This window comes from Bos taurus, chromosome 26, assembly GCF_002263795.3.
Source record: "Bos taurus isolate L1 Dominette 01449 registration number 42190680 breed Hereford chromosome 26, ARS-UCD2.0, whole genome shotgun sequence".
Lineage (NCBI taxonomy): Eukaryota > Metazoa > Chordata > Mammalia > Artiodactyla > Bovidae > Bos > Bos taurus.
The window spans coordinates 41,936,324-41,956,163 of record NC_037353.1 but is presented as its reverse complement, the minus strand read 5'-3'; the positions used below and the strand labels follow the sequence as shown (position 1 = coordinate 41,956,163).

Here is a 19,840-nt window from a genome sequence, read left to right as displayed (position 1 = left end):
AGGCTTTGAGATGCTTTGGGATCGTTTAGGCCTCTCTGCCTAAATAAATCCAGATTCAAAAACAAATGTATCTGGACACCAGAAAGAGTCTGACTGACCATAACCTATGACCCCACAGTCCACTGCTGGCCTGTAAATATTTCATGCTTTACAGTTTCAGTTAGAAGAATTAAAGAACACAAGGAGAGGAAAAAAGATGTGTTAAACAGACAGCTCCTCCAAACCAAACAGACGCCTCCAAACCATTTCTCACATGTTTTCAGACTCTCAGCACATCCAGAGATTGTAAGTAGGGAAATTTAAACAATTAGATACGGAAAAATGAAGCTTCTTTAAAGCCACTCATCACTTTGACTTTTAAAAATGAGAATCACTTTTACGGCTGACCCCGCATTAGCGTGTGAATTTATTCTAAGTACCTCTCAGCGTCCAGTGCTTCTGGGTCCAGGTTTTGCAGCTTCAGGTCCCGAGTCTCGTCAGGTTCTGGGGGTGAGGAGACACCTATCTTCCCGTCCTCCGCAAAAGCAGGGAACTCAGGCCTGGGTTGCTCCTCTGCCTGTGGGGGCCCGGCCGGGCGGCCCCCTCCTGGGGCAACTTCAGCATCCATCCTCAGAGCCCCTTGCGAGCAGCCTGGGTCCCCAGGGCTTCCTGGCACAGCCGAGGCAGCAGCCGCACCAGAGAACATTCTCGTAGTACCTGTTTCAGGCAGGTCCTCAGACACACATGCCCAGGTCCCAGCTGTGCTCAAAGTGACGTCACCCTCTGCTTCCCCAGCAGCTCCGGCTTCCAAGCCGGGCTCCAGCGGATTCTCTGCTACTTCCCCAGCTGGGGGCTCCGGGGCGCCCTGGGTGCCCAGGGCATCTTGTGTTTCCGAGATGCCAGCTGCACCTGCACGCCTCCTCTCACCCCCAAGTGGGTCTGGGGTGCAGGGCTCACTGATGGCCTCGGGCAGAGGTGGGACATCCCTGTGGGGAGATGCTCCCTGGGCAGAGGTGGATCCTGGCATATCACCCAGAGCCCTGGGGTGAGAAGAGCCCCGGGGACAATCTTCTCTGGGTTGACTGTCCTGGCCGGCTGTTTCTTGGCTCTGTTTTCCAGAAGGAATGCTGTCATCTGGACCAGAGTCCCCTTCTCCGCGGCTCTGGGGAGCCACCTGCAACTCAGCCCCGGAAATCTCTGGAGAAGCCGCCTGTGCAGACAGACCTGAAGCTGCTTCCTGCGGGCCACCTGCCTGCTGTGAATGGGCCTGGCCTCCTCCAGGTCCAGGCCACCAGCCTTCCCCGGCCCCCTCCGGCTTCTTGCTGTCTGCCAGCATCTGCGGGGCCTCGCTTATTTCCTTCTCCTCACTGGCGCCCGGCAGGGTGTGCTCTGCGGCCAGCCCAGGCAGCTTTCCTGGAGCTGGATCCTGGGGACCCAGATGAGAAATCTCAGCCTCTATAGCCAGCTCTTGCTTCCTTTCCTTTGAGTCCACCCAGAGACCAGTGGGAAGGGTGGGGAGAGGGGCGACGGCCACTCTTTGAGTCCCATCTGGAAGCTTCTCTGGGCTTGGCACCGTGAGGCCCTTGCCCATCACCCTCTTCCTGGCTCCCGCCTTTTCTCCCTTTGTGCTCTGGGGCCAATCGGCGGCCAGGGCTCCAAGCACAGACGTCTCGAAGATCTTGGTGATGTGCTCCCTGAAATCAGGCAACCCAGAAAGCATCCCAGTCTGCCTGCAGCTTGCGTCTACACCAGCTGATGCTCCCTGCCTGGGGTCCTTGGAAGGCTCTAGCATCCTCTCCCTGCTGCCTTCGGTCTCTCTGGCTGCTTCCCCTGCCTTGCTCTCCTCACTGCCGGGGCGTGCTGGAATTTCACTGGGCTCAGCACTTGCACCAGGAGCTCCTGACCATTTCTCCTCCCCCGTGGTCTCCTTACCCTTGGCCAGAAATGGCATCCTGTCCAGGTAGGGCACAGAGTCCACAGGACCCTCCGAGGTTGCAGCTTTGGAGCTTCCAGGGCTGACTGGCGCTGCAGAGATCCCCTCACCTGCAGCTCCTGCTTGCAAGGAGGACTCAGCAGAGCCCTCCCTGGAGGAAGCCTTTTCCGAGGAAAGCAGGGGCTCCCGAGTGGAACAAGGGCTTTCCCCAGGGGCTCCGGGGCCTTGGGGTGAAACAGCTTTCATGACACTGTCTTCCAGCCCTTTCCTGGCAGCACCTTCGATGTGCAGGTAAGGAGTACCAGGGGCAGCCTCCTCCGGGGGTCCAGACGGCAGGAGCCTCTTTGGGTCGGGGACAACCTGCACTGCAGAAAGATCTGCCACGCTCCTGGGACTCTCAGCCAACTCCCTAGCTAGTGGCCAGGCATCCTGGCTGCTGGCCGAGGGCTGCTCACCTAGAGTAGAGGTAGAGGCTTCCTCCCCAGGGGAGGAGCGCTGCTCTATTTGGAGGGAGCCTGGCTCCCCCAGAGCCTGCCACATCCCCAGGACTCCTCTGTCTGCCTTCCCACAAGTCTCAGCACCACCCACACCTTGATCCTTGGCTGATGGGAAAATTCCAGAAAGCTTCGGGACCTCTGCATCCGAGGCAGTGAGGTGCTCCATTTCCTTCTGTGGGACCAACCCCGGTTGCTGCCCGCCCTCCTGGGTTTCTTCACCTGCCTCTCTCACTGGGGCATCCTGGGAGGGTGTGGCTCGGGGGCTGGCAGGTGCTGGAACCGGCTGGCTGTGAGCTGCCTCCAGGAGAGCTACTGAGTCAGGCCGACAAGGCGGGGCCCCCACGGTGTTTCCACTTGCCTTCTCTGTCTTGCCCAAGTCCTGGAGCTGGGGCCAAGCGTCAGCTGCTCCTGAAATGCCTGCGTCCTCAAGACATGCTTCTTCATGCTGGCTGCCGGCGTTCAGCCCATCAACCAGCTCCTGTTGGGACTCGTTTGGCCCCTGCCCAGCACAGCTATATTCCTCTCTGCTCAAGCTACCTGCAAGAGAAGGGTCTTGGAAAGTGTCTGCTGCAGGAGATGAGCTCCTGGACGGCTGACTGCTGCTGCATTCTCCCTCTTGCCCCTTCTCCTTGAGTGCAGGCAACTCAGGCTTCATGGGTGCTGACAACTGCGACTTCTCAGTCGTAGGATTCTCCGGAACTGTGTCCCTGGGAGGTAAACTCGGAGCATCAGACAGACTGCCTTTGGGGAGCTCACTTGGAAGTTCCATTTCAGAAGCCTGTTGCTTTCCTCCATGAGTGGACAAGTTCACATCTTCCCGCGGTCCCACGGGTATGTGGATTTGCGGAGAATCAGCACCCAGGTTCTTAAAATCCGTATCACCTGGATAAGTCTCTTCCTTGCTTTCGCACCCTTGGGATGTCTCCCTGAGCATATCGAAGACCGACGCTTCTGGGTGTGTCTGGGATGTTTGGAGATGGTTCTCAGGACACAGTAAGGGCCTCTCGGATGCAGTCACTTCTATACTGCTGTCGCCCGGGTGGGATAGGTTTCCCTGCCGATCCTGCTCCAGGCTGAGCATCGTGAGCCTGCAGTCCACTGCCCAGTTCTCCTTCTCGGGGGGAGGGGGCCCATCGGCGTGGACTTCCTGTCCAGCTGTGTCACGCCCCAGCCCACGGGGGTAGGGAGATGTCAGCGAGCCCTCCCCCTCTCCACGGCCGGGCCTCTGTGCGGATGGGTGGCTCCCCGACTTTATTTCAGGCATGCTCTCCGCCTCCTGGGCTTTGGGGACGACCTCTGGAGCAGGAGCCGACAGGAAATCCGATTTCTCAGATTCTAAAGCAGGAAGAGAGTCCATTCTTCCCAGTCCCTCCACGTCCTGAAGGGTGTCGGGACATTTGGTCTGCGGTCCCGGCCCCACCCAGATGGCTCCCCCAGGAAGAACACGTTCACCAGCTCCTTCTGGCCCTGAGGGTGGGCTGGGATGCTGTTCAGGGAGCTGGTGCAGTGAGCCCGACACGTGGTCCACTTGAGATTCTCCCATCATCCCACGGGCCACCACGTTCCAAGCTGCATCTTCTGAGGGAGAGTCAGACCTGTCCACGTGCCCGGGGATCTCCTCTCCGAGTGGCTGTGCTAGGACTGTGTTCGGAAGGCCTTGGCTCTCCTCATCTCCAGTCAGCTGTGAAACCTTGTCCTTGTCCACCTCTGGGTCAGGCTTGCAGTCCCAGGCCTCGGGTTGCTCTGCCTGTAGATTCCCAGGATCTGCACCACCAAGGGGCCCTGGGGCTGCTCCCTGTCCTCTAGGATCAGCCCCAGAGACTCTGCTTTCCTCGTTAGCCACAGTTGGGCCTTCGCGGGGCTCAGCTTCATCCTTCAGCCCTGGTGACTTGCTGGCACTCTCATCTGACGCACTGGGAGCAGGGAGAGCTGGAACCTTTGGTTGGACTTCATGGCTTAGCTCCCTATTCCCAAGCTCTGCCCTCTCCTCCGGGGGAATAGGAGCAGGAATCTCGCTGGGGCCTCCTTCCAGACCCTCTCCTTCTCCTCTGAGGTCTGATGCTTGCTTCTCCAGTCCTGACAACCCTGCTTCTGCCCACTCTGTAGCCGGATCTGTGAGAACAGGCACCTCAGCCACGGAGACCATCTCCCTGGCTTGTTCTGCAGCCATGGAGGCCAGAGCAGCTGGCTGGGAGGGGAGGCTTGAAGCTGGACCCATATCCTTGGTTGCGGTGTGTGGGGCAGGCTCAGAGCTCATGAACAAAATTCCCTCGGACTGGTCACCTGTCACCGCCCCAGTGACTTGACCGGGCTCAGCATCTTGGCTCCCGGTCTGTGAGTGACCCAGAGCATCAGGGGCACCCAGAGTCTCCTCCCAAGAGCCCTTGTCCCCCAGCGCCAGGGCAGCACCCGGTGAATCCCAGGGCAGCCCTGTGGGCGGGAGTGCTCCCATTGGCTGCTGGCAGCTTTCCTGGAAATCGGCCTTTGCTTTGGCTTCTTGGGCGGCCCCTGAACTGGTCCCAGTGGGAGGGCAGGCCCCAAGGAATCCCGCATCATCGGTAAAATCCTGAGGTGGCCCCTCCACTGGGCATTCGGGGGCTGGCTCTTGTGAGGTTGAGGTCTCGGGTTTTAGGGGAGGCTCCTCCAGGCTGGCTGAACTCTCCTGGCCTAGTTGGGCGGCAGGGGCCTTGGGGGCTCCCTGCCAGGACTCTGGCCATGGTAAGCCAGCTGCAGCCTCTTGCCCTTGGGACTCGAAATCACCAGGCCGGGCATCCTCTCCACGCAGCTGCACCTTCATCGGCTCTGGAGGAGCAGTTGGTGGAATTCCTGCCAACTGGTCAGTGGAGCTGGAGGAAGACAGTCTCTGCCCTTCTTCTTCCTTCGAGCCTGTCTCTCCTCCGGCACTGGGGATGACAGAAACCACCTTGCACTGAGTCAAGTTGTCGTCCTGAGGGACCGAGGCTGCCGGGGCCTCTCCTGGGCCATTTGGAGAAAGTTCCCTCTGAGGGTGTTGAAAGAGGGGCCAACTTTCAGGTTCCCCTTCTGGGCTTGCCAAGGAACCTTCTAGGGGGCCCTCGGCAAAGCGCATGGAGGACGAGGGACTCTCCCGCTCCTGGGGCTCCGGTGCGCTGGGACGTGGAGAATCTTCTGGGCCCCTGGCTGCCTGTGGGTGCTCTCTCGGCTCAGTCACCTCTGGAGACACGAGGCAGGGGTCTGGACTGGCAGCACCTTCAGAAGCAGAGCTGGAACCTCCATGCCAGATGCTGCCAACAATGAAAACATGTAATGTTTCATCAGTTCTCATGGATGGCAAGGAGAGAGTAAAGCACAAGCAGAATCACCCCGCCCCTCTCCCACGAGAGGACGTAACACACCATCCTCATGCGGCTCATCCTCCCCATGAAGAGAGTCCCCTCCCCATCCCACCATGCCCATAACCATGACTTTCTCCAAAAATCAATGCAGAGAATCTCAAACATTCAGTCTGAGGTTTTCCATGCTGGTCAGTAGTGAATAGGGAAATTAAATACCAAGGAGATCAAACCAATCAATCCTAAAGGAAATCAACCCTGAATATTCACTGGAAGGACTGATACTAAAGCTGAAGCTCCAATACTTTGGTCACCTGATGCAAAGAGCCGACTCACTGGAAAAGACCCTGATGCTGGGAAAGATTGAAAACAGGAGGAGAAGGGGAGGACAGAGAATGAGATGGTTGGATGGCATCATCAACTCAATGGACAGGAGTTTGAGCAGTCTGGGAGATAGTGAAGGATACGGAAGCCTGCCTGGCATGCTGTGAGGTCACAAAGAGTTGGATGTGACTTAGTGACTGAACAAAAACAGCAATTATGGACTGAACTGTGTCCCCCTGAAAATCCATATTGAAGTTTTAATCCATAATGTGACTGTATATGTGGACATAGGGCCTTTAAGGAGGTAATTAAATTTAAGTGAGGTCATAAGAGTGGGGCGCTAATCTAGGAGAACTGAAGTCCCTGTAAGAAGAAGGGGGATACCAGGAGTTACTCATACAAAGAGGCCATAGCAGACCCAGCAGGAAGGTACCATCTGCAAACCAAGAAGAAAGGTCTCACCAGAAGCCACCTCTGCCAGCACCCTAACCTTGGAATTCCAGCCTCTGCAACTGTGAAAAAACAAAATTCTGTTGCTGAAGCTACCCAGTCTGTGGGTTTCTCTATGGCACTGTGAATAAACTGCTGCAATGGGTATATTGGATATTATACTACTATCCTTTCAACATTTTTAAGGTCTCAAATTGTCCAAATGAAAAGCTGGGAAAATACTAATGGATGAAATTTCCTGAACATCAGTGCTTTACATGGATTATCTCATTTAACCCTACCAATAGCCTTGCAAGGTGCATATTACTACTGTCATTTTGCAGAGAAGAATCCTGAGAACAGAGGGGTTAAGCTTGAATCTGACGTATCATCATCTTCTTATTCATTCTATGCCTCCGAAAGCAAAAACTTTTAAGAAGGGAGACTGAATGTTTGTGTCCCCCAAAATTCATATGTTGAAAACTGATCCCCAAGATGATGGTGAAAGGCTGAGGTTGCAAGCCACGTGCTACACTGGGATTCGTGGCCTCCAAAGAAGAATTCAGTCCGGGGCCAGAGACAAGGCTTGACTACAAGGAGCTTTTGTGTAGCAAGGTTTTATTATAAAAGCGCAATAGAGATAGGGAAAACTTCTGACATAGACATCAGAAAGGGACAGAAAGAGTGCCTGCTTGCTAGTTTTCAGCAAGATGTTTTATGTCTGTTAGCAAGCTGTTAATCGGACAAGAGAGACACCTCAAGGCTGAGGGAGTTATACCAGGCCCCTCTCCCACATTATGCATTTCTGAGATAGAATGGCACAAAGTGTGTTATCCCTGGCCATAAAACAACTGACATGAATATTGGTTTGTTGAGCCATCATCAGCCCAAGGTCTGAGAAAAGAAAAAAAAAAAAAAAGGTTCATCTTAGGTGAACTGGTTTGAAGAAAGGCAAATTTTAAAGCAAGTACATAGTTGCATTAACATAGCTCAAGAAAAACACTTCTATAAGAAAAATGTATTGGTTATCTCAAGGTTTGAAAAAGTTAAGTTCAGGCAGAACCAGGTGTCCTCAACAGAGAAGGGGGGGGAAATGTCTGCCACTTGCAATTTATTTCCTCCCGCCACTTGGGGACCTCTGGCCTTCCTACCTATTAACCCTCTCAATGGTATTAGGAAAGGAGGGTCTTTGGAAGGTGATTAAGTCATGAGGATGGAGCCCCCATGAAGGGATTAGTGCCCTTATAAAAGAGATGCTGGGAAAGATTGGGGGCAGGAGGAGAAGGGGATGACAGAGGATGAGATGGTTGGATGGCATCACCGACTCAATGGACACGGGTTTGGGTGGACTCTGGCAGTTGGTGATGGACAGGGAGGCCTGGTGTGCTATGGTTCATAGGATTGCAAAGAGTCAGACATGACTGAGCGACTGAACTGAATTGAAAAGAGATCCCCAGAGAATTCCCTTGACCCTTTTGCCATGTGAGGACTCCCAGAGAAGGCATCCACCTACAAACTAGGAAGTGGGTCCTCACCAGATTTGAAATCTGCTGGCACCTTGATATTAGATTTCTAGCCTCCAGAATCACAAGCAACATGTGCCTGTTGGCTAGGCCATCCAGTCTATGTCATTTTTATAGCAGCCTGAATGAACTGGGACAGAAGGCAAGAGGCTCTTTACTTGACTCCATTCTAGCCTCTCACCAAGCCCCTCACCTATGAATTATACATGACATCACATGACAACCTCGGAGGAGGTGTGTTCAGGTGTTACTACACCAGTCATCCTGATTTAATGCCCATCTCTGCACATCAGTTCAGTATCAGTTCAGTTGCTCAGTCGTGTCTGATTCTTTGAGATTCCATGGACTGCAGCACACCGGGCTTCCCTGTCCATCACCAACTCCCAGAGCTTACTCAAACTCTTGGCTATTGTGTTGGTGGTGCCATCCAACCATCTCATCCTCTGTCATCCCCTTCCCCTCCTGCCTTCAATCTTTCCCAGCATCAGGGTATTTTCAAATGAGTCAGCTCGTCGCAGCAGGTGGCCAAAGTATTGGAGTTTCAGCTTCAACATCAGTCCTTCCAATGAATATTCAGGACTGATCACCTTTAGGATGGACTGGTTGGACCTCCTTGCAGTCCAAAGCACTCTCAAGAGTCTTCTCCAACAGCACAGTTCAAAAGCATCAATTCTTTGGCACTCGGCTTTCTTCATAGTCCAACTCTCACATCCATACATGACTACTGGAAAAACCACAGCTTTGACTAGACGGACCTTAATGGTAAAGTAATGCCTCTGCACATATGACACTGAAAATATCTCAGATGGACCCGAGAGAGAGTTGGCTACTATCTCAACGAGATTAGCATTTTCAGACAAAAAGCAGGGCTCACAAGAGCAAAGAAGAGAAAACTAAAGAGGGTTAAGTTACATGAATCCCTCCAATTCTCAAGTGGTCATTATGACAGATGTGCCCATGGAGAGTCCTGGCCTTGTGCTGATGGACAGGGGTGAAACCCCTAGAATTGCAGGTAAGATTCCTTGACTTGACCTCTGCAGAGCAGGATTTCTGAAATTCAATGGATTGTTCCAGAACTAGCAACTCTGTACTTGTGAACCTATTTTCCTTTTAATAGGCACTTTATGCTTAATTGTGTTCCACTCATTAGGCAGGGGGTCAAATCGTTCAGTAGCTAATGAGATTAATAGCATGTAATTCAGAAATGAAGCATTCCTACTGATGTCTGCTTGTTCAAGAAGCATAGAACACAGCTCCCTCTGCGCTGGCAACAAAAGAACAAAGCGGCTTTACTGATATGCCTCTGAGAGCAGTGGCCAACTCAGGAGAGTGTGTGACTTCCCTTCAGGCTGCCTGAAGTCATGATCGTCTGGGGACAGGATGATAAATTCACTCCACTGGGGCACCCTGAAGACCTGCGGGTCTTATAAGAGAGCAACCAGGAATACATCCCCCAGAGTGTGAACACGGACTCCCTTCAAAATAATGACCCAGTCTTGGCTCTCATTCACCTGAACTAAGCACCTGTAATCTCTGTGACTGCCCATCAGAAGCCAATTTTTAAACCAGATTAAATTCACTCACCAGGAGGAGATTTGCCCAAGGACAGGAAAAATTCTACAAAGTATTTTGAAAGGGCCCTGTATTAATTGGAGCTTGCACAATGTCCTTCTGTGCTTCAAGATGGAATAAAATATGTGTAGGATGGAGGTTCAGCTCAGAATCTAAAGGCAAGCTCTTATGGGCTGGGCAGTGTGTTCTAAATGCAAGGCTCTCAGCCCAAAGGGAGGGGGCACTGCCTTTGAGCTGAGGAGGGCAGAGCATACAGACCACAGCTGCCCCGGTGCAGCCCTGATGCCCCCGCCAACAAAGGGAGAGGCACGGAGTGCAGAGACCTGGGAGGAGGGCTGATTTGCTGCAGCAAAGGGCTGAGCAGATGATGAAGATGCAGAGAAGGCCCTCCCCACCACCCGAGCCGGAGACAATCACATCCAGATGGGTTCCTAAGGCGTAGTTCCGAAGACGCACACTCAAGCCAACTAGGAATGCTTGAGAAGAGGAAGGAGACTGGCTGGGGGAAAAACAAACATGGTCTCTGCACTACCAGGCTTCAAGGGAACCAGCAAAACCATAAAGCAAAATCGCCAAGATGGACAACTGCCACATCCTGAGTATTTACTAAGGCCAAGCCCGCGCTAAGCACTTTTCAGTTCTGATGACATTTAATCCACACAGTAGCCAGCAGAGTGGATGTCGCCCCACCCCTCAATGCACAAATGAAAAAATATCCACACAGAGCTTCCAGACCAGACCCGGGTCGCACGCAGAACTCCTGGTACAAAGTGAGACCAAGCCCTGCCTGGCTCCAGGCTCCCGCCGCCTCTGGCTGCCTCATACTTGCTGGCCTCGCCTCTCCTGGACCAGGGCAGCAAACTCTTCTCCCACCCACTCCGGGCCCTGCACTCTGTTCTCCAGGCTGCAGCCAGAACTACAGCTTAGACACGAAAGCCTGATCCTGTCACCCTCGTGGGAAGACCCTCCGGTGATGACTTCAGTTTGCAGTCATCTGTGCCCCCAGCCTGCCTTTCCCGCAGCATCCCACACAGAGCTCCCCATCCCTGCATCTTCCTGGAGCTGGAGCGCTCCTGCTTCTCCCTGAGAATCTCAGACCCAATCTCCACTTCTCAATGAAGCCTCCCTGGCCTGGCCTCTGGGATCAGATCTCCTTTGACAGCCCCACTGAGTGAGGGCAGTAGTCATGGCTACCATTAAGAAGGATGACCATTCCTCCCTCTGGAGTATGATGGAGACTGGGTCTTGCCTCTTTTAAGTATTATGTCTCTGGTGCTTGGCATATAGCAAACACTGAATATATGAATGTGTCAGTGGATGGATGGATGGATGGGTGCATGAATGGATGGATGGATGGTTAGGCTGTTGTTTTTCAGTCGCTCAGTCATGTCTAACTCTTTGCGACCCCATGGACTCAGCACTCCAGTCTTCCCTGTCCTTCACTATCTCCCTGAGCTTGCTCAAACTCATGTCCATCGAGTTGGTGATGCCATCCAACCATCTCATCCTCTGTAATCCCCTTCTCCTCCTGCCTTCAATCTTTCCCAGCATCAGGGTCTTTTCCAATGAGTCAGCTCTTCGCATCAGGTGGCCAAAGTATTGGAGTTTCAACTTCAGCATCAGCCCTTCCAATGAATATCCAGGATGGACTTCCTTTAGGATTGACTAGTTTGATCTCCTTGCAGTCCAAGGCACTCTCAAGAGTCTTCTTCAACACCACAGTTCAAAAGCATTAATTCTTCAGCTCTGAGCCTTTTTTATTGTCCAGCTCTCACGTCCGTTCATGACTACTGGAAAAACCATAGCTTTGACTATACAGGCCTTTGTCAGCAAAGTAACGTCTCTGCTTTTCAATATGTCATCTAGGTTTGTTGTAGCTTTCCTTCCAAGGAACAAGTTCCTTTTAATTTTGTGGCTGCAGTCACCGTCTGCAGTGATTTTGGAGCCCAAGAAAATAAAATCTGCAATTGTTTCCACTTTTTCCCCACCAATGAGACCTGATGCCATGATATTTGTTTTTTGAATGTTGAGCTTTAAACAAGTTTTTTCACTCACATATCTAGAAAAGGACTAAAATCATTAATGGAGACATCTTCTCATGACTAGCAGCAAGCTTCTACCAAGATCTGTGCTTGACTGCACGTACCCCCTTCACTGAAATCATATATAACACTGACTTTCGCCCCACCTCTTTGGAGCAGTTCCTCAGAGTTCTCTGAAATGCTGTCTCCCAGTCTATAGCCCTCATTTTGCCCCCAATAAAACTTAACTCACAACTCTCACATTGTGCTTCTTTTTTTTTTTTTTTTTTTCAGTTGACAATGGGATGAATAGATAAGTAAAGAAAAAAAATTTTTTTAACTGACACCGTAACTGCTCACTTAGGTTGACTCTTGCACTGTGGGTATGGATCACCATTCCAGAGACTTCAGAGAAGCAATTTACATTCTGAGTGATCTGTGCAAAGAACTCTCAAGTTAATAAGGCAATGACAACCGCCATGCTTTAACAACCATAACATGGTATTTCAGAGAAAGGCACCTCTTCAGCAACTTCTTTGTGATCCTAGCAAATTAGGTCCGATCCACATTCTCGGTCCTAACTTGTCCGAACAACACTCCCTACATGGATGCCAGGGAGCTGCTGACCTTGGCAACCCCATCAGACTCAACTGTATATTTTAAATGCAGTTTTAACTCTTTTCTGTGCTCATTCTGTGTTAGAAAAAAGAAAGACCACAATGCTAGGGCAATTCAAGCAATAGATGAAAGGAAAATATTGGTAGGGTCTAAAACGTTATTGGGGAGAAACGGGTATGTGCAAGGGTGAATAAAATACCAAAGCATTCTTAATATTTAGCCTACACTTTGCCACGTGAACTTTTATATGACTTTAAGGTCAAGGTGTTGGCACACTCATGAGACTCCATTATCCAATGCGAAGAACTGACTCATTTGAAAAGACCCTGATGCTGGGAAAGACTGAAGGCGGGAGGAGAAGGGGACGACAGAGGATGAGATGGTTGGATGGCATCACCGACTCGATGGAAATGAGTGTGAGTAAATTCCAGGAGCTGGTGATGGACAGGGAGACCTGGCGTGCTGCAGTCCATGGGGTTGCAAAGAGTCGGACACAATTGAGCAACTGAACTGAACTGAACTGAAAGGTCGATGTGTTGGCACACTCACGAACTCAATTATCCAGCATAATGGAGGTGGGTACAGGCAACTGAATTCCAAAGAAAGTTAAAAAACTGTCTTGTCGTCGATTTTTCTCAGCACTCCTCACGTGGGGCTGACCCAATTGTGTGGTCCCTAGCTTCAGTGCTGGGCTTCAAGTGTGACCCATAAGCCTTCCCTGTAGCTGGAATGAATTCTGTGTCTCTTCCTTCTGTCTGTCACTGTACTTCAAATGAATGTAGATATTAGCACAAGAAAACAGAAATTCACTTAAATACATTTATGGCATAATAATTATTTCTGCTCATTTGAATGCTTCTTAACAGTCAAACATGAAAAATAAAACTACAATCCCATCAGAGGAGATATCTGGGGCACTTTTTGTTAATTTTTTTTAAAATTTTATTTTATTTTTAAACTTTACAATATTGTATTGGTTTTGCCAAATGAATCCGCCACAGGTATACATGTGTTCCCCATCCTGAACCCTCCTCCCTCCTCCCTCCCCATACCATCCCTCTGGGTCGTCCCAGTGCACCAGCCCCAAGCATCCAGTATCATGCATCGAACCTGGACTGGCGACTCGTTTCATACATGATATTATACATGTTTCAATGTCATTCTCCCAGATCTTCCCACCCTCTCCCTCTCCCACAGAGTCCATAAGACTGTTCTATACATCAGTGTCTCTTTTGCTGTCTTGTATACAGGGTTATCATTACCATCTTTCTAAATTCCATATATATGCGTTAGTATACTGTATTGGTGTTTTTCTTTCTGGCTTACTTCACTCTGTATAATAGGCTCCAGTTTCATCCACCTCATTAGAACTGATTCAAATGTATTCTTTTTAATGGCTGAGTAATACTCCATTGGGTATACGTACCTCAGCTTTCTTATCCATTCATCTGCTGATGGACATCTAGGTTGCTTCCATGTCCTGGCTGTTATAAACAGTGCTGCGATGAACACTGGGGTACATGTGTCTCTTTCAATTCTGGTTTCCTCAGTGTGTATGCCCAGCAGTGGGATTGCTGGATCATAAGGCAGTTCTATTTCCAGTTTTTTAAGGAATCTCCACACTGTTCTCCATAGTGGCTGTACTAGTTTGCATTCCCACCAACAGTGTAAGAGGGTTCCCTTTTCTCCACACCCTCTCCAGCATTTATTGCTTGTAGACTTTTGGATCGCAGCCATTCTAACTGGCGTGAAATGGTACCTCACAGTGGTTTTGATTTGCATTTCTCTGATAATGAGTGATGTTGAGCATCTTTTCATGTGTTTGTAAGCCATCTGTATGTCTTCTTTGGAGAAATGTCTATTTAGTTCTTTGGCCCATTTTTTGATTGGGTCATTTATTTTTCTGGAATTGAGCTGTAGGAGTTGCTTGTATATTTTTGAGATTAGTTGTTTGTCAGTTGCTTCATTTGCTATTATTTTCTCCCATTCTGAAGGCTGCCTTTTCACCTTGCTAATAGTTTCCTTTGTTGTGCAGAAGCTTTTAAGTTTAATTAGGTCCCATTTGTTTATTTTTGCTTTTATTTCCAATATTCTGGGAGGTAGGTCATAGAGGATCCTGCTGTGATGTATGTTGGAGAGTGTTTTGCCTATGTTCTCCTCTAGGAGCTTTATAGTTTCTGGTCTTATGTTTAGATCTTTAATCCATTTTGAGTTTATTTTTGTGTATGGTGTTAGAAAGTGTTCTAGTTTCATTATTTAACAAGTGGTTGACCAGTTTTCCCAGCACCACTTGTTAAAGAGATTGTCTTTAATCCATTGTATATTCTTGCCTCCTTTGTCAAAGATAAGGTGTCCATAGGTGCGTGGATTTATCTCTGCGCTTTCTATTTTGTTCCATTGATCTATATTTCTGTCTTTGTGCCAGTACCATACTGTCTTGATGACTATGGCTTTGTAATAGAGCCTGAAGTCAGGTAGGTTGATTCCTCCAGTTCCATTCTTCTTTCTCAAGATAGCTTTGGCTATTCGAGGTTTTTTGTATTTCCATACAAATTGTGAAATTATTTGTTCTAGCTCTGTGAAGAATACCGTTGGTAGCTTGAAAGGGATTGCATTGAATCTATAAATTGCTTTGGGTAGTATACTCATTTTCACTACATTGATTCTTCCAATCCATGAACATGGTATATTTCTCCATCTATTTGTGTCATCTTTGATTTCTTTCATCAGTGTTTTATAGTTTTCTATATATAGGTCTTTAGTTTCTTTAGGTAGATATATTCCTAAGTATTTTATTCTTTCCGTTGCAATGGTGAATGGAATTGTTTCCTTAATTTCTCTTTCTGTTTTCTCATTATTAGTGTATAGGAATGCAAGGGATTTCTGTGTGTTGATTTTATATCCTGCAACTTTACTATAATCATTGATTAGTTCTAGTAATTTTCTGGTGGAGTCTTTAGGGTTTTCTATGTAGAGGATCATGTCATCTGCAAATAGAGTTTTACTTCTTCTTTTCCAATTTGGATTCCTTTTATTTCTTTTTCTGCTCTGATTGCTGTGGCCAAAACCTTTTTCAATTTTTCACCATTGAGGATAATGTTTGCTGTGGGTTTGTCATATATAGCTTTTATTATGTTGAGGTATGTTCCTTCTATTCCTGCTTTCTGGAGAGTTTTTATCATAAATGGATGTTGAATTTGTCAAAGGCTTTCTCTGCATCTATTGAGATAATCATATGGTTTTTATTTTTCAATTTGTTAATGTGGTATATTACATTGATTGATTTGCAGATATTGAAGAATCCTTGCATCCCTGGGGTAAAGCCCACTTGGTCATGGTGTATGATCTTTTTAATGTGTTGTTGGATTCTGATTGCTAGAATTTTGTTAAGGATTTTTGCATCTATGTTCATCAGTGATATCGGCCTGTAGTTTTCTTTTTTTGTGGCATCTTTGTCAGGTTTTGGTATTAGGGTGATGGTGGCCTCATAGAATGAGTTTGGAAGTTTACCTTCCTCTGCAATTTTCTGGAAGAGTTTAAGTAGGAAAGGTGTTAGCTCTCCTCTAAATTTTTGGTAGAATTCAGCTGTGAAGCCGTCTGGACCTGGGCTTTTGTTTGCTGGAAGATTTTTGATTACAGTTTCAATTTCTGTGCTTGTGATGGGTCTGTTAAGATTTTCTATTTCTTCCTGGTCCAGTTTTGGAAAGTTGTACTTTTCTAAGAATTTGTCCATTTCTTCCACATTGTCCATTTTATTGGCATATAATTGTTGATAGTAGTCTCTTATGATCCTTTGTATTTCTGTGTTGTCTGTTGTGATCTCTCCATTTTCATTTCTAATTTTATTGATTTGATTTTTCTCCCTTTGTTTCTTGATGAGTCTGGCTAATGGTTTGTCAATTTTATTTATCCTTTCAAAGAACCAGCTTTTGGCTTTGTTGATTTTTGCTATGGTCTCTTTTGTTTCTTTTGCATTTATTTCTGCCCTTATTTTTAAGATTTCTTTCCTTCTACTAATGCTGGGGTTCTTCATTTCTTCCTTTTCTAGTTGCTTTAGGTGTATTTTTGTTAATTTTTAATCTAATAAGATATTTATTGGATAAAATTAGTCAGATGTGATTACAAAGTGAAATTTCTGTAACTGTTATTCACAATTAGTCATTAAATGTCTTTAACGCTGTATACAGGTAGTTTTTTGTTTGTCTTATGCATATTTATATATAAATATATATGGCTTCCCTGATGGGTCAGATGATAAAGAATCCACCTGCAATGTGGGAGACCTGGATTTGAAACCTGGGTTGGGAAGATCCCCTGGAGGAGTGCATGGCAACCCACTTCAGTATTCTTGCCTGGAGACTCCCATAGACAGAGGAGCCTGGCAGGCTACAGTCCATGGGGTCACAGAGTCGGATACGACTGAGTGACTATGCACACAGCACAGCACATATATTCCTTTTCAGATTCTTTTCCATTATAGGTTATTACAAGATACTGACTAGAGTTTCCTGTGCTACATAGTAGGTCCTTGTGACTTACTTACTTTATATATGGTAGTGTGTATATGTTAATCTCAAATTCCCAATTTACCTCTACCACCCCGGCCAGCCTCCACTGTGCTCTTTGGTAATGATAGTTTTGCTTTCTTAGAGATATTTATTTTTATGCACAATAAAAAAAAAGATTTTTAAAACTCTAATAAGCACAAATCAAGAAAGTAGGCAGAATATTTATCTGAGAACATGAAGATATCCTGAACTGCAAGTTAAATCCTACTAGTCATCCTTGGAGGAGAAGGCAATGGCACCCCACTCCAGTACTCCTGCCTGGAAAATCCCATGGATGGAGGAGCTTGGTAGGCTGCAGTCCATGGGGTCACTAGGAGTCGGACACGACCGAGTGACTTCACTTTCACTTTTCACTTTGATGCAGTGGAGAAGGAAATGGCAACCCACTCCAGTGTTCTTGCCTGGAGAATCTCAGGGATGGAGGAGCCTGGTGGGCTGCTGTCTATGGGGTCGCACAAGTCGGACACGACTGAAGTGACTTAGCAGCAGCAGTCGTCCTTGGAAAAAATGCAAATGACAGTTTTGCCCATATGATTAGATTATGGGGTATTTATTTTGATACCACAAGGGTATTTTGAATAAGAAATAGTGGTAAACATATTTTTGTTATATTCCTTCTTGATAAGGCTTCTGACATATTTTATAAAAATTTTCCTCCCTTAGCCAACAAAGTACAACAACAGGGAACATAATGCAGTTTTCTCTTGATGACTGAAAAGCCTTTCAGGGAATTTGGGCCACCCTCCGAAAAAGAAGATATTACCAATGTTGCCCGTGTGAGACTGAATTCAAAAACGTGACTAAGGATTTCTTGTTAGAACAATCCCCAGCCACAAGCCATTTTGCTGAGATGTGTCTCTCTGTAATCCCATTGGTCTACATGGCAGGGGGGCTTGTCGGGGGAGCGGGGGGTGATGAGTCAACATTAGTGGGGGCCAAGCTGGTTCAATGTCAAAGACATAAAGACCATCCTAGGCTCCTTCCCGGCTCTAACACAGCAGCAGTGACGCATTTTGGAAGATTAATTGCTGTCAAAGTTGGCATTTGAGGCTGTAAAAAAGACACAAGAGACAGCAAGTGTCTGCAATACAAGCTGCTCTTGAAGAGAAAAAAGAAACAACTCTTGCTCCTGGCATCCTCTCTCTTATTTTTTTTTTTCTAGAAGGACTCCCCACTGTTCCCAAAATAAATGCCAGGTGTTTTTTGCTGCATTTCCATTTAAAGAAAGAAATTTGATACAGTAGATTGTCCAAGGTTTTCAGGGAGCCAGGGTTGGAAAATGTCATATAAAGAATTATTAACTAACAGGGGCTTGGGCTGATAGGAGATTGGCTTCTTTCGGAGTCGTGGGAGATGAAGGGCAGGGATCCCTGGAGATGGAAAGGAGCAGAGTAAGCCCTGCTATTGCCTCAGCTTACGGCCTGGAGAGTGTCCCAGGGTAGGGGACCCCAGCTTGAGCCAGTTAGCCTCCCTGACTTAAGGAGATGAAACTGGATGTCAGCAGTGACCAAGGCATCTAGAGTTCCCAAGACAAATTACCAAGACGCAAAAGCTGCACAAAAAGAAAACTCCAGAGATACACAAAATACTGATTGGCGTGTATATGTATGGAAACCACAGGAGACGAGGTACCGACCGCCTGCAAGGTTTATAAGTGAGAATCCTTAAAGCTAATACAGGGCTGGGAATAGTTCCCATTCCTACCAACCAGGGTGGAAAACTTCATAATTGATGGGACATCTGTTAGAGTGCTAAGAAGGCTCTTGCCTCAGTAGTAGAGAAAATTAACACTGCTCTAGTCCCTCCTAACAAAGCTTAAAAGCAAGACCCCAAAAGAATAAGCTGTTCCAAATAACTGCATCCCAGAGCAGAGTTCAAGAATATTTATAGGAATTCAAAAATATCCAGAATCTGGAAGCATAAAGTCCACAGTGTCTGGCATTCAAAGAAGCAGGAAAAGAGACCCATATTGAAAACTCAATTCATCAAAGCCAACCCAGAAATTGTGCAAATAACAGAATTAGTACACAAAGACTTTTTTAAAGTAATATAACTGCAGTACATATGTTCAGGATGCTAGAGAAAAGTACATGTGTTATGAATTGGACATTGAGTGTTATTGGATGCTAGAGTGTTAACTACAGACATGGATGATAGTAATATAAAAAAGACCTAAATCAAACTTCTAGAGGTGAAAAATACAGTTCCTGAAATGAAAAACACACTGGGATGGATTAAAAACAGATTAGTCATTACAGAGAAAATTAGTGAACTTGAAGACATAGCAATAGAAATTCTCCCAAAATGAAACACAAAAAGACTTGAAAAGAAGAAGAACAGATTCAGATTATCAGTGAACAGCAGGACAACTTCAAGCAGCTGGAGGCCTGTGTAGCTGGAGTCCCAGGGTGGAAGGGAGATTAAAAAAAAACAACACTTGAAGAAATAATGACTGCAAAATTTCCAAATATAATGCAAACTGTAAACCCACAGACCCACAAATCTAACTATTAATAATTTCAAGCATAAAAAATAAGAAGACACTTATACCAAGGCATATCATAACCAAATTGCTCAAAATCAGTGAAAAAGTAAAATATAATAAAGTCAGTCAGAGCAGGAAAAAAGACAGAAGAACAAACTTAGGATGACATCAGATTTTGGTTGCAAACAATGCAAGCTACAATACAATGGAGCAATAAAAGGGAAAAAAAACTGTCTACTTGTAACTCTTTGCCCATTGAAAATAAATTTATAAAACATAGATGAAATAAAGATTTTTTTCAGACATACAAAAGCTAAAAGAATTCAACCCCAGCAGATCAGTATTTCAAGAAATATTGAAGGCAGTCCCTTAAATCGAAAGAAAATAATACCAGATGGCCATCAGTATTTATATAAAAGAATAAAGAGCACCAGAAATGCTAACTATGCAGGTAAATGTAAAGTCACTTTTCCTTATTATTTAAGTGGCTTTTAAAAGATAACTGGCTATGTAAAGCAAAAATAACATATATTGTAGGATTTGTAACACAATGGAAGGAGTAAAATGTCTATCGACAATA

General features: G+C 47.0%; 1 protein-coding gene across 21 annotated transcripts in view; it reads right to left on the bottom strand.

The window, feature by feature from the left end:
- Positions 1 to 19,840, bottom strand: part of TACC2 (transforming acidic coiled-coil containing protein 2) — a 234,999-nt gene that overhangs the window by 156,464 nt on the left and 58,695 nt on the right. For all 21 annotated transcript variants that reach the window (XM_015460758.3, XM_015460765.3, XM_015460769.3 and 18 more), the window contains one exon: positions 420 to 5,672. In XM_015460758.3, the coding sequence (XP_015316244.1) occupies positions 420 to 5,672 (5,253 nt within the window). The remainder of the gene's footprint in view (positions 1 to 419; positions 5,673 to 19,840) is intronic.